Source organism: Somniosus microcephalus, chromosome 3 (genome assembly GCF_052327205.1).
Source record: "Somniosus microcephalus isolate GS21.2 chromosome 3, FLI_Smic_1.0, whole genome shotgun sequence".
Lineage (NCBI taxonomy): Eukaryota > Metazoa > Chordata > Chondrichthyes > Squaliformes > Somniosidae > Somniosus > Somniosus microcephalus.
Window position 1 is genome coordinate 380,683,533 of NC_140989.1, and position 14,835 is coordinate 380,698,367.

Here is a 14,835-nt window from a genome sequence, read left to right on the forward strand (position 1 = left end):
CCTACATCTGTTCACACTCAATCCCTGTTCACACACACACCTGTTCACACTCAGCCCCTGTTCACACCTACACCTGCTCACATGCAGTCCCTGTTCACAACTACACCTGCTCACACTCAGCCCCTGTTCACACTCAGCCCCTGTTCACACCTACACCTGCTCACACTCAGCCCCTGCTCACACTCAGCCCCTGCTCACACCTACACCTGCTCACACTCAGCCCCTGTTAACACCTACACCTGTTCACACTCAGCCCCTGTTCACACCTACACCTGTTCACACTCAGCCCCTGCTCACACTCAGACCCTGCTCACACCTACACCTGTTCCTCGGTCAGTGAGACATGAGGGAGGTTTGAGGGGAAGGGTTTGTTCCAGATACTGAAATGGGCTCTGGGTCAGCAGGTCACAGGTCAGAGAGCGTAGGTCCTACTTACGGCCACTCACGACGGTGTCAGGGAGGCCTGGAGAGGGAAACAGAAACAAAGAGAGTTAGAGAGACGTCTGATTAACAATCTGTCTCCATAAACACACTAATCCAACCCATCACATGGAGTGTTGATGAGATGGACCTCACTCAAACTCAGGAACAATGAAGTGATGGGGATTGGCGGGCTGCATCCTCGGAGCGCTCACACCAGCCCTGGGTCACACCAGCTAGAGATGCTAAAGAGCTGACGGAAGGTGAGCCTGAGGTTAGTCCGTGGCTCCGTTCCCACTCCGTGTGATTAGTGTGTAAGTCCGCAGGGTTAATAGGTAAGGGTGTCAGTCATCACACAGACCCCTCGCTCACTGCCCAGTCCTCTCACTGCCTGTATATTGATCTCGGGACATTCCACACACAGCAATGGCCACAGATGTCCCTCACAACCTTCACTTCCTGATCTGCTTCAGATATTGTTACACAGAGGCTTATTCTCCTTTCACCCTCCCCAGCTGTTCCCCAGATGTTCATCCAGCCATTAACATTCCATTCTCACATCAGTCTACACCTCACTGCTGGCTCTGTATCTGTGTGTGTGTCCGGAGAGACATTTCAGCTAAAATCACCCATGGGCTATTATAACCTCACCCTCTACATAATGCCAGCGATTCCAGCTCGCTCACTGACTCCCACATCACATTGATAGAGGCGCTCGAAATCAGGAGGGGTTTGATCGAGTAAATAAGGAGAAACTGTTTCCAGTGGCAGGAGGGTCGGTAACCAGAGGACACAGAGTGAAGGGAATTGGCAAAAGAACCAGAGGGGAGATGAGGAGAATGTTTTTACAGCGAGTTGTTGTGATCTGGAATGCGCTGCCTGAAAGGGCGGTGGGAGCAGATTCAATAGGAACTTTCAAAAGGGAATTGGAGAAATACTTGGAGGGGAAGATTTGCAGGGCTGTGGGGAAAGAGCAGGGAGTGGGACTAATTGGAGAGCTGGTCTCTCTCTTTCTTTATTTCCTTCTCTTACTTTCTGTCTCTTTCTTACTCACTTTCTCTCTCTCTCCTACCCTCTTTCTATCTCCCTGTTTTTTCTCACTTTCTGTTTCTTGTTTCTTTACCTTCTCTTTCACTCTTTCCTTATCTTTCTTTCTCTGTTTCTCTTTTTCACTCTCCCCCTCACACTCTCTCTCCCTCCCTCTCACTCTCTCCCTCCTCTCTCCCTCCCTCTCTCACCCTCTCTCTCCCTCTCTCCACCTCCCTCTTTCCCCCTCCCTTCCCTCTCTCTCCCCCTCCCTCTCTCTCTCTCCCTCTCTCTCTCCCTCCCTCTCTCTCTCTCCCTCTTAACCTCTCTCCCTCTCTCACCCTCTCTCTCTCTCTCACCCTCTCTCCCTCTCTCTCCCTTACTCTCTCTCCCCCCCTCTCTCTCTCTCCCCCTCTCTCCCCCACTCTCCCTCTCTCAGTGGGCTGTGGGCTCGGACTCTGTTCCTCTTCCCTGGGTCTGGACAATCTCCCGCTGGGATCTCTCTTCCCACATTAACACAATCACAACCATCCATTGGGTTGTATTTTGGAGTCGATGCGTTGCGGGGAGTTGGGCTGAGAATGAAATCTGAAGCGATCTTGCGCCGGCACTGGGCCGGGCCGGGAAGCTCGGGTTACTCACACACATTGACCGTCCCTTTGGGGATTGGGAGGTACGAGCCCGCTCTCCACGCTCCGCCTTGAAAGCCTTTCTTGCATCTCCCGCAGTCCGGCCCCGTCGTGTTGTGCTCGCACTCGCAACTCAGCTTCCCCTTCTCCAAGATACAGTTGTTGGCGTGAAGATTGCACTTACACCTGGCAAAAAACAAGGGCAGCTGCTTTCAAATGGGCTGAGCAGCTGGGTTAGACTCGGGACTCTCCGCTCCGGGACTCCGCTCTCCCTTTCCCAGCTCAGCTCTCCCGACACCAACACTTTCTGACACTTATTGCATTTCAAACTGTTCCAGGCCCCTCAGAGCAAGAGCTTGCATTGATAGAGCGCCTCTCACCCTCAGCACATCCCACAAAAGCACCTCATTGGCTGTAAAGCGCTTTGGGACACCCTGAGGTCGTGAGAGGTGCTATAGAAATGCAAGTTCATTCACCCTTAACAACAACACCTGCAACTACAACAACAACACCTGCAACTACAACAACCTGTATTTATATAGCGCCCGTAACTAGTGAAACCTCCCAAGGTGCCTCACAGGAGTGTAAATCAGACAAACTGACCCCGAGCCCCATAAGGTGATATTAGGACAGGTGACCAAAGGCTGGGTCAAAGAGGGAGGTTTTAAGGAGCATCTTAAAGGAGGAGAGAGAGGCGGAGAGGTTTAGGGAGGGAATTCCAGAGCTTAGGGCCCAGGCAGCTGAAGGCACGGCCACCAATGGTGGGGCGAAGGGAGTGGGGGATGGACAAGAGGCCAGAATTGGAGGAGCGCAGAGATCTCGGAGGGTTGTGGGGCTGGAGGAGGTTACAGAGATAGGGACTGGTGAGGACATGGAGGGATTTGAAAACAAGGATGAGAATTTTTAAATCGAGGTGTTGTTGGACCGGGAGCCAATGTAGGTCAGTGTCAACAACAACTTGCATTTCTATAGTGCCTTTAATGTAGTAAAATGTCCCAAGGTGCTTCACAGGAGCGTAGCTCGGACAGAATGTGACACCGGGACACATGAGGAGGAGACACTCGGAGCGGAGACTGAAGATGAAGACTGAAAGACTGAAAATCTCCACCTTCCCTCTTCTCCTGGGTCAGTCCCCACTTTCCCCAATTTCACCCAAATACCAAACGGGCCGGATTGTCCCAGGGTTTGCTCAGAAAGGGTTAAACCTGGGAATCTCTTCAAAGGTTTAAACTGAGATCATTCAATTCCCGCTGGGTGAGGAGCAGCCGGAAGTCCAGGAGGTGTAAATGACCAGTAATTGATGATTGAGGAATCATTAAATATTAACTCTGTTACAACTCCACACTAAACTAATACCAGCCACATCTTTTGATGGATGTTTATAAACTATCATTAATTCATTCATCTGAAGATTGAATTCCCTGTCGTGGTTACAGTGCTAGTTAACAGAAGAACATAAGAAATAGGAGCAGGAGTCGGCCATTCGGCCCCTCGAACCTATTCCACCATTCATTAAGACCAGGCTGATCTTCTACCTCATCTCCACTTTCCTGCACTATCCCCATATCCCTTGATTCACTTAATATTCAAAAATCTATCGATCTCTGTCTTGAATCTACTCAATGACTGATCCTCCACAGCCCTCTGGGGCAGAGAATTCCAAAGATTCACCGCCCTCTGAGTGAAGAAATTTCTCCTCATCTCAGTCCTAAATGGCCGACCCCTTATTCTGAGACTGTGACCCCTGGTTCTAGACTCCCCAGCCAGGGGAAACATCCTCCCTGCATCTACCCTGTCAAGACCTGTAAGAATTTTTATGTTTCAATGAAATCCCCTCTCATTCTTGTAAACTCTAGAGAATATAGGCCCAGTCTACTCAACCTCTCCTCATAGGACAATCCCCCCATCCCAGGAACCAGTCTGGTGAACCTTCGTTGCACTCCCTCTATGGCAAGTATATCCTTCCTTAGGTAAGGAGACCAAAACTGTCCACAATACTCCAGGTGTGGTCTCACCAGGGCCCTGTATAATTGCAGTAAGATGTCTTTACTCTTATACTCAAATCCTCGTAATAAAGGCCAACATACCACTTGCTTTCCTAATTGCTTGCTGTTCCTGTATGTTAACTTTCAGTGATTCGTGTACAAGGACACCCAGGTCCCTCTGAACACCAACATTTCCCAATCTCTCATCATTTAATAAATACTCTGCTTTTCTATTTTTCCTGCCAAAGTGGATAACTTTACATTTCTCCACTTTGCCATGTTCTTGCCCACTCACTCGAACAGATTTGTCAAACATCATTTCCCTTTCATAAATCCGTGCTGACTCTGCCCAATCCTATTATTATTTTCTAACTGTCCTGTTACCACGTCCTTAATAATAGATTCGAGCAATTTCCCTACTACTGATGTCAGGCTAACTGGTCTGTAGTTCCCCATTTTCTCTCTCCCTCCTTTCTTAAATAGTGGGGTTACATTTGCTACCTTCCAATCCACGGGAACCGTTCTAGAATCTGGAATTTGGAAAATGACAACCAATGCATTCACTATCTCTATAACCACCTCCTTCAAAACCCCAGGATGTAGGCCATCAGGTCCAGCGGATTTATCGGCTTTTAGTCCCATTAATTTCTCCAGCACTATTTTTTTTACTGATACTAATTTCTTTCAGTTCCTCATTCTCGCTGGACCCTTGGTTCTCCACTATTTCCGGGAAGTTTTTTGTGTCTCCTTCTGTGAAGACAGACACAAAGGGGTCGATTTTCCCAAAGCTGTCGGGAAGAAGGCGGGACTACAACTTTCGGGTTTTAGACCCGCCTACATCGACGTCCGGCCAATCCGCACGAATTTCCCTTGATTGACCTTGTTGAGCCCGCCCAGCCAATTAAGGGCCACCCGGCAACAGGTGACGTCACAGACTTGACAGATGACAGTGTTTCACAGCTGTTTGAAGCTGCCAAACACTGACAGTCTGAGTTCTAACATGAGTCCTTCTGCACAGACTCAGTTAGAACTCTCAGCAGCACTCAAAGCTGAAGGCTGTCACTTTTCACAGATCGCAGCCATTCAGCTTTCAGTGCCGGCTGAGTGATGGGCTCCCGATGCCTACAGGAAGAAAGGCTGTTAAGGTAAGTACAGGTAAGTAAAAGTTCTTTACACACTTTAGACACACCAAACACACTTACCTTTGCACTCATGCACCCATCACCTGAACACCAACATCGCGACCCCTCCAATCCTTCAACCCGACGGCCCGCCTGCTCTAACCTGGCGTGGTTTGGAGCCGTCGGGAATCCCACACGAAACCCCTCAAAATAGGGATTAGGCTAAAAACTGCCTGTTAACTACCTGTTAACAGGCAGTTAATTGGCACTAATCCCTTCCCGCCGAGGGTCGACGGGTCCCAGTGCGGGGCGGGTACCCGCTGCCTCTGAAACTTGCGTGGAGCGGGGTTTTGGGCAGGATGGTGTCATGACCCCCGAATTCAGGATTTCCCCCCCCCCATACGCCTGAAACCCCGCCTGACGGCGCCAGGAAAATCGACCCCAAAGTATTTGTTTAATTTCTCTTCCATTTCCTTATTCCCCATTATAATTTCTCCTGTCTCAGCCTGTAAGGGACCCACATTTACTTTCACTAATCTTTTTCTTTTTACATACCTGTAGCTTTTACAGTCTGTTTTTATATCTCTCACTAGTTTACTCTCAGATTCTATTTTCACTTTCTTTATCAATTTCTTGGTCCTTCTTTGCTGAATTCTAAAATCCTCCCAATCCTCACACTTGTGGTAAACCACTGTTTGTATTCCACTGTGTACATGCCTGGACATGCCTCGGCTGACTCCTCCCACAAGTCCTAGTATAAAGGTGACTGCTCCCCAGCCCCTTTGTATTCTGGACCAGTCGACCACTCGAGGCACACCTTCATTCTTTTGTTAATAAAAGCCTTTAGTTACTCTCTTAACTCTCAGTCTTTTTTGAGTAATTGATAGCGCATCAATTTTATTAACAAAATTTTTATAATGGAGAAGATCCTCACACCAGCATGCCTGGACTTAGATCATCGGGAGGCGGACTCATCCACCAAGTTTACTCACTGGCTTAAGTGTTTCAAAAAATTCCTGACCGCCTCCGCAGCAATCAAATCGGACGAGGACAAACTGGATGTCCTGACCTCCAAAGTGAACCACCGAGTGTACTCGGTCATCCAAGACGCGACCTCGTACGCGGACGCTATCAAGCTCCTCAAGGACCAGTACACGCGCCCAGTGAACGAAGTGTACGCCAGGCACCTTCTGGGGAGTCGTAAACAACAACCTGGGGAATCGACCGTGGAATACCTTCAGGCACTGTCTGTGCTTGGCCGGGCCTGTGGTTGTAAGGATGTAAAGGCCGCCGTGTACACAGAGGAACTTATCCGGGACGCTTTTGTAGCGGGCCACAGATCCAATTACACCCGACAGCGACTGTTGGAGCAGAGTGACCTCGACCTCAACAAGGCCTCTGAACTCGCACTATCATTGGATGCAGCCTACCGGGGCATGGATGCCTACTCCTCTGCACCGTGGACGCCGCGGGGAATGACAGCCTGGGACACGGTAGGACCGCCTCATAGCGCCGTGCCACCCCAGCCACACCCCAGCAACGGCCCAACTACCGCAGCAGTGTCCCAAGGCCAGATAGCAGTGCCCCAAGGCCAGAAATGCTACTTCTGTGGCCAGGCAAAACACCCCAGAGCGCGCTGCCCGGCGAAAAACGCGATCTGCTCGGGCTGCGGGAAGAAGGGACACTACGCTAACGTCTGCAGGGCCAAAGCCACCCCGAACCCCAGCAGCGCCGCGTGTGGGCCATGCGGGCCGCCATCGTGGGCCTCCCCGGCCATGTGCGAACCACCGGTACAGCAGCCATTTTGGACGCCTCCAGCCACATGGGGATCATGGATGCCGCCATCTTGGACGACAGCCGGAACGCAGCAGGCCCCCAACACCGCCTCATCTGATACCCGCAGCGACACACCGACCCCTACGCTGGCATCCGTTACACTGGACCAAGCGAGACCGCACCAGCTGGCCAGTTCCACAATGGACATTAAGGTAAATGGCCACGATACAACCTGCCTTTTTGACTCTGGGAGCACAGAGGGCTTCATCCACCCCGACACAGTGCGGCGTTGCTCTCTCCCAGTCCTGCCTGCGCACCAGCGGATTTCTATGGCCTCTGAGTCCCAGTCGGCGGACATCGGCGGCTACTGCGTAGTGACACTCGTAGTAGACGGGACCGTGTACGATCATTTTAAACTTCTGGTCCTGCCCGACCTCTGCGCTGCCGTCCTGCTGGGGTTAGATTTTCAGTGCCACCTTAAAAGTGTTACGATGGCGTACGGTGGACCCCTACCCCCACACACAGTCCGCAGCCAGCAGCTCCCAAATTGCCCGCCGCGCACCAGGTGCAACCTCTCCACACTCAGAGTCACCCCCCCCCCCACTGTTTGCTAACCTCACCCCCGACTGTAAGCCCATCGCCACAAAGAGCAGGCGATACAGTGCCGGGGACAGGGTTTTCATTAAAACCGAAGTGGAGCGGCTCCTGAAGGAAGGGATTATTGAGGGCAGCACCAGCCCCTGGCGAGCCCAGGTTGTGGTCGTTAAGACCGGCGAGAAGCAGCGCCTGGTCATCGACTACAGCCAGACAATAAATCGCTACACCCTGCTGGACGCCTACCCACTCCCCCGCATAGCTGATATGGTCAACCAGATCGCGCAGTACCGCGTCTTCTCGACCATTGACCTGAAATCAGCGTACCACCAGCTCCCTATCCGCCCTGAGGACCGCCAGTATACTGCCTTTGAGGCAAACGGCCGCCTCTATCACTTCCTTAGGGTTCCCTTTGGCGTCACCAACGGGGTCTCCGTCTTCCAAAGGGAGATGGACCGGATGGTAGATCAAAATGCGTTGCAGGCCACTTTCCCATATCTGGACAATGTGACCATCTGCGGCCGTGACTTGCAGGACCATGACGCAAACCTCGAAAAATTCCTCCGCACCGCCCAACTCCTGAACCTGACATATAACAAGGAGAAGTGCATATTCCGCACAAACTGCCTCGCCATCCTTGGCTGTGTTGTGGAACACGGAGTCATCGGCCCCGACCCCGACCGGATGCGTCCCCTTATGGAACTCCCACTGCCCCACTGCCTCAAGGCCCTGAAGAGGTGCCTAGGGTTTTTCTCCTATTATGCCCAGTGGGTCCCCTACTATGCGGACAAGGCCCATCCGCTGATCAAGTCCACCTCTTTTCCCTTGACGGCAGAGGCCCGCTTAGCCTTCCACCGTATCAAGGAAGACATTGCCAAAGCCACCATGCACGCAGTGGACGAATCCATCCCCTTCCAGGTGGAAAGCGACGCGTCTGACTTTGCCCTGGCCGCTACCCTCAATCAGGCGGGGAGACCCGTGGCCTTCTTTTCATGAACCCTCCAAGGCCCGGAGACCAGACACTCCGCTGTTGAGAAGGAGGCCCAGGCGATTGTGGAGGCTGTGCGTCATTGGAGGCACTACCTGGCCGGAAAACGATTTACCCTGCTCACTGACCAACGTTCAGTTGCTTTCATGTTTAACAACAAGCAGAGGGGCAAAATCAAAAATGACAAGATCTTGAGGTGGAGAATCGAACTTTCCACCTACAATTACGAGATCTTGTACCGGCCCGGGAAGCTCAATGAACCCCCGGATGCGCTATCGCGTGGCACCTGCGCCAGCGCGCAGATCGATAGACTGCGGGCCCTCCACAATGACCTCTGCCACCCGGGGGTCACCAGGTTCTTCCACTTCATCAAGGCCCGCAACCTGCCTTACTCTATTGAGGAGGTCAGGACCATGACCAGGAACTGCCAAGTCTGCGCTGAGTGCAAACTGCACTTTTATAGACCAGACAGGGCCCACCTGATAAAAGCCACTCGCCCCTTCGAGCGCCTGAGCGTTGATTTTAAAGGGCCTCTCCCCTCCTCTGACCGCAATGTGTACTTCCTCAATATTATTGATGAGTACTCCCGTTTCCCGTTCGCCTTCCCCTGCCCGGACATGACAAGTGCCACGGTCATTAAATGTCTGAACGACCTCTTCACCCTGTTCGGTTTCCCCAGCTATATCCATAGCGACCAGGGCTCATCGTTTATGAGTGACGAACTCCGTCAGTACCTGCTAACTAGGGGTATTGCCACAAGCAGGACCACCAGTTACAACCCCCGGGGGAACGGACAGGTGGAAAGAGAAAATGCGACAGTTTGGAAGGCCGCCCTGCTAGCCTTAAAGTCTAGGGGCCTTCCGACCTCCCGCTGGCAGGGTGTGCTCCCCGATGCGCTCCACTCTATTCGGTCACTGCTCTGCACTGCCACTAACGCCACCCCTCATGAGAAAATGTTTGTCTTCCCAAGGAAGTCCACATCGGGGACATCGCTACCGCCATGGCTGACGTCCCCAGGGCCGGTCCTACTGAGAAGGCACGTGAGGACCCATAAAATGGACCCCCTGGTCGAGAGGGTCGACCTCCTCCACGCCAACCCCCAGTATGCTTACATTGCATACCCGGACGGGCGGGAGGACACAGTCTCCATAAGAGACCTTGCACCCTCGGGGGCCGCAGTAACCCACTACTCACTACCACCCCCCCCCACGATCCGATATCCAGCCCCGGCAGACGGCAGGCCTGGGCCCAGCGACCCGCTCGACATCTACGAGGACGACACGCCTGTGCCACAGCCTACGCGGGACTCGACACCGGAAGCTCCACTACCCCTGCCGTCGCCACGCCGATCACAGCGGCAGACAAGACCTCCGGAGAGACTCCAATACAATAACTTTTAATACACTTCACCCCGCCGGACTCAATTTTAAACAAGGGGTGAATGTGGTAAACCACTGTTTGTATTCCACTGTGTACATGCCTGGACATGCCTCGGCTGACTCCTCCCACAAGTCCTAGTATAAAGGTGACTGCTCCCCAGCCCCTTTGTATTCTGGACCGGCCAACCACTCGAGGCAGACCTTCATTCTTTTGTTAATAAAAGCCTTTAGTTACTCTCTTAACTCTCAGTCTTTTATGAGTAATTGATAGCACATCAACACTTACTACTCTTTTTGGCAACATTAAAAGCCTCTTCCTTTGATCTAATCCTAACTTTAACTTCTCTTGTTAGCCACGGTTGGACCACTTTTCCTGTGGGGTTTTTGTGCATTAAAGGAATGTATATTTGTTGTAAATTATGTATTAATTCTGTAAATACTAGTCATTGCTTGTCTACCGTCATGCCTTTTAATGTAGTTTCCCAATTGACCTTAGCCAACTCGCCCCTCATACCGACGTAGTTCACCGTGAGCTACAGGTTCCGATCAGGTGAATGAGCAACTTTCAGTGAGAGAGTGAGTGGTTTACACAACAAATTACTCTCCTTTCCCACACTAATCTCCAGGAAACGGGAGAGTAAAACTGACAGAAGCGGATATCAGTGATTCAGGATATAAAGAGGAAGCACAGGGTGAGATTTGGGATCAGTGGGATAGATTCGCTGATCTACTTTACTCCTGGACAATCCTACAATCCAAAAGATGAAAGGGTGGATTTTAACCCCACTCCACACAGTGAGAACTCTGTCCCGGGCTCCTCCACTCTCCCGATCACAAACTCCTCAAGCTCGGACCCTGGGAGTGAATCTCACAGCCTCACCACTCTCTGTGTGAAGACGTTTCTCCTGCCCTCTCTCCTCAATCTCTCACATTTAATCTTTCTCTGGCCCCTCATTCTAAGGAAGAATGACCTTACATTTCTACAGAGCATTTCACCACCTCAGGACGTCCCAAAGCGCTTCACAGCCAATGAAGTACTTCTGAAGTGTGCTCACTGTTGTAATGTTGGAAACGCAGCAGCCAATTTGTGCACAGCAAGATCCCACAAACAGCAATGTTTCCGTCCCTAAACCTCTCTACCTCTCTCTCCCCCTTTGAGACGCTGCTAAAAACCTCCCTCTTTGACCCAGCTTTTGGTCACCTGTCCTAATATCTCGTTATGTGTCTCGGTGTCAAAGTTCGCTCTGATTTACGCTCCTGTGAAGCACCATGGGATGTTTTACTACATTAAAGGCGCTATATAAATGCAGGTTGTTGTTCAGTAAATGCGGTTTGGAACGGCCCAAAGTGCTGTGACGGTCTCTGTGCCGTGAAGCGTGAGAACGCTGGTCTCGGTGACTCTGTGCTAACAGCATCGAGCCGCTGTTTAACTCACTGCGAAGGTGAAGCTTCACAATGCGCAGATTGTACCTTGCACAGTCAGCAAGTTGGCAGTTCTGGGCACTGTTTGCTAAACTAAGCAGAAACCCAGAGAGTTCCTTGGAGTCACATTAACAGCAGCGTAAACATTTCCCTGCTCCTGTTCTCCAATTAGTGTCTGAAGATTCTCCGCGACTAAAAGCTGGAGCGAGTCTCCCAGAAGCTGAGTGTAGAATAATGAGGGAATGGCTCCGAGCCCCGGAGATTGTGTGATGGGTGAATGGGAACTCACTGACCCAGACTGAATATAGATTGAACACGAAGGGAGCGTTCAGTCAGAATAATTCATCAAATCAGGAAGGGCTTTGATAGATTAAATAGGGAGAAACTGTTTCCAGTGGCAGGAGGGTCGGTAACCAGAGGACACAGAGTGAAGGGAATTGGCAAAAGAACCAGAGGGGAGATGAGGAGAATGTTTTTACAGCGAGTTGTTGTGATCTGGAATGCGCTGCCTGAAAGGGCGGTGGAAGCAGATTCAATAGGAACTTTCAAAAGGGAATTGGAGAAATACTTGGAGGGAAGAGATGAGCAGGGCTGTGGGGAAAGAGCAGGGAGTGGGACTAATTGGAGAGCTCTTTCAAAGAGCTGGCACAGGCACGATGGGCCGAATGGCCTCCTCCTGTGCTGTCTGATTCTCTGATTCTCTGAATCCTGATGAGACTGGAGGTCGGCAGTGTTGAGAGTAAAGGGACAGATTCTGCTCGCTCCGTGCTGCTCGATTGGCTGAACACTGAGCAGGAAATCGCTGCCTCATCAACAGCCAGCCAGCAGGACTCTGAAAGCTCGCTAACGAGCCCATCCCCAGGGGCACGGGGGGCTGTCACAGTGCTGGTCTGTGCACACTGTCACTGAGCCATTCAGGGAAGCTTTCACACCCGACACAGGGGCAGCTGATGGTGCCGAGTGGGCCGGGGGAGGGATCCCGATCTATCACTGGAAAACCTCCCCAGTTACCGAGCGCCCACATCAGCGACTCGGAGCAGAAGCGGTGAGGAGCTCTCACCCTCCGGGAATCTCCGATAGACTGAGAGCCACTCCAGATGTTAGACCCGATAGTGCCCCCAGATATTGGCCCTGATAGAGTGCCCTCCAGATGTTTGCCCTGATAAAGTGGCCCCCAGATGTTGCCCCTGTAGAACATAAGAACATAAGAATTAGGAGCAGAAGTCGGCCATACGGCCCCTCGAGCCTGCACGAACATTCAAGATCATGGCTGATCTTCGACGTCAACTCCACTTTCCCAACCGAAACCCATATCCCTCGATTCCCCGAGATTCCAGAAATCCTTTGATCTCAGCCTTGAATATACTCAACGACTCCGCATTCACAGCCCTCTCGGGTAGAGATTCCAAAGATTCACAACCCTCTGAGTGAAGAATTTCCTCCTCATCTCAGTCTTAAATGAAAGACACCTTATCCTGAGATTATGCCCCCCTAGCTCTAGACACTCCAGCTAGGGGAAACAACCTCTCAGTATCTGCCCTGTCAAAACCCTTAGCATCTTATATGTTTCAATGAGATCACCTCTCATTCTTCTAAACTCCAGAGATTATAGGCCCAATCTACACAATCTCTCCTCATAGGACAGCGCTCCAGAGTCAGCCCTGATAGATTGCCCCCAGATGTTGGCCCTGATAGAGAGCCCCCCAGATGTTGGCCCTGTGAGTGCCTTCCAGATGTTGACCCTGATACAGTACCCTCCAGATGTTGGCCCTGATAGAGTGCCCTCCCAGATGTTGGCCCTGTGAGTTTCCCCAGATGTTGGACTGACACGGCGCCCCCACGGTGTGAAATGTGGGGTCAGCGACTCTGGCCAGAAGGGTCGAGGAGCTCTCACCGCCCGCGAATGTCCAGGTTGGAGATGGCGTAGAAGTATTTGGAGAGGTTGTGCTGGTCAACACTGGTGGCCCCAGTGGCCGGCCGGAGCAGCCTGACCCGCAGGTCGGTCAAGGTGAAGAAGTCCCTCAGGTCCTTGGTGGTGTCCAGCTGGCCGTACAGCGAGGCCATGTCGCGGAGACGGGGCCCCCCGAACAGGGCGAAACGCTCCTGGATCTCGAAGCGAACCATCTTGTCCATCTTCCACACGTAGCCCCTGGAGTACTCCTCCGTGCAGATGATGTCCAGCACCGAGGCCGGGCTCAGATCCCGGGCCGTTCTCGGCTCCATCCCGAAGGAGGTGAGGCAGTCGGCCGCATAGAACTGGTAGGGCTGCCACGTCCGGCCGTGGTCCAGAGATTTCTCCAGGACCATCTGCTCCGGCCGGCCCGACTCAAAGGTGATGACGATGTCCTCGGTCAGCTCGATGCTCTTGCCCCAGGACAGAGTGATGTTGATCAGGAGGGGCTCGGGGAAACTCCTCCAGGAGACACTTTGCCAAAAGGTGTTGGGAATCCGCCCCTCGTCATCCAGCATCAGCTCGGGCGGGTGTGCGAGCTCGGGCGTGTGAGCGTCACACTCGTTGTTGCACATGTACGGGTTCTCCTGGAAACAGAGACGGGAACAACACGGGTTAGATACAGAGTAAAGCTCCCTCTACACTGTCCCATCGAACACTCCCAGGGCAGGTACAGCACGGGTTGATACAGAGTAAAGCTCCCTCTACACTGTCCCATCAAACACTCCCAGGGCAGGTACAGCATGGGTTAGATACAGAGTAAAGCTCCCTCTGCACTGTCCCATCAAACACTCCCAGGGCAGGTACAGCATGGGTTAGATACAGAGTAAAGCTCCCTCTGCACTGTCCCATCAAACACTCCCAGGGCAGGCACAGCACGGGTTAGATACAAAGTAAAGCTCCCTCTACACTGTCCCATCAAACACTCCCAGGGCAGGTACAGCACAGGTTAGATACAGAGTAAAGCTTCCTCTACACTGTCCCATCAAACACTCCCAGGGCAGGTGCAGCCCAGGTTAGATACAGAGTAAAGCTCCCTCTACAATGTCCCATCAAACACTCCCAGGGCAGGTACAGCCCGGGTTAGATACAGAGTAAAGCTCCCTCTACACTGTCCCATCAAACACTCCCAGGACAGGTACAGCATGGGTTAGATATAGAGTAAAGCTCCCTCTGCACTGTCCCATCAAACACTCCCAGGGCAGGTATAGCACGGGTTAGATTCAGAGTAAAGCTCCCTCTACACTGTCCCATCAAACACTCCCAGGGCAGGTACAGCACGGGTTAGATACAGAGTAAAGCTCCCTCTACACTGTCCCATCAAACACTCCCAGGGCAGGTACAGCACGGGTTAGATACAGAGTAAAGCTCCCTCTACACTGTCCCATCAAACACTCCCAGGGCAGGTACAGCACGGGGTTGGATACAGAGTAAAGGTTCCTCTACACTGTCCCATCAAACACTCCCAGGGCAGGTACAGCACAGGTTAGATACAGAGTAAAGCTTCCTCTACACTGTCTCATCAAACACTCCCAAGGCAGGTG

General features: G+C 52.1%; 1 protein-coding gene across 1 annotated transcript in view; it reads right to left on the reverse strand.

Moving 5' to 3' along the window:
• The window catches only part of LOC147122466 (netrin-G1-like), a 76,267-nt gene that overhangs the window by 12,274 nt on the left and 49,158 nt on the right, over positions 1-14,835 (reverse strand). Inside the window, exons 2-4 of the mRNA XM_085983624.1 lie at positions 13,235-13,878; positions 2,089-2,261; positions 437-463 (exon numbers count right to left, since the gene is read on the reverse strand). Of these exons, the coding sequence (XP_085839750.1) occupies positions 437-463; positions 2,089-2,261; positions 13,235-13,878 (844 nt within the window). The remainder of the gene's footprint in view (positions 1-436; positions 464-2,088; positions 2,262-13,234; positions 13,879-14,835) is intronic.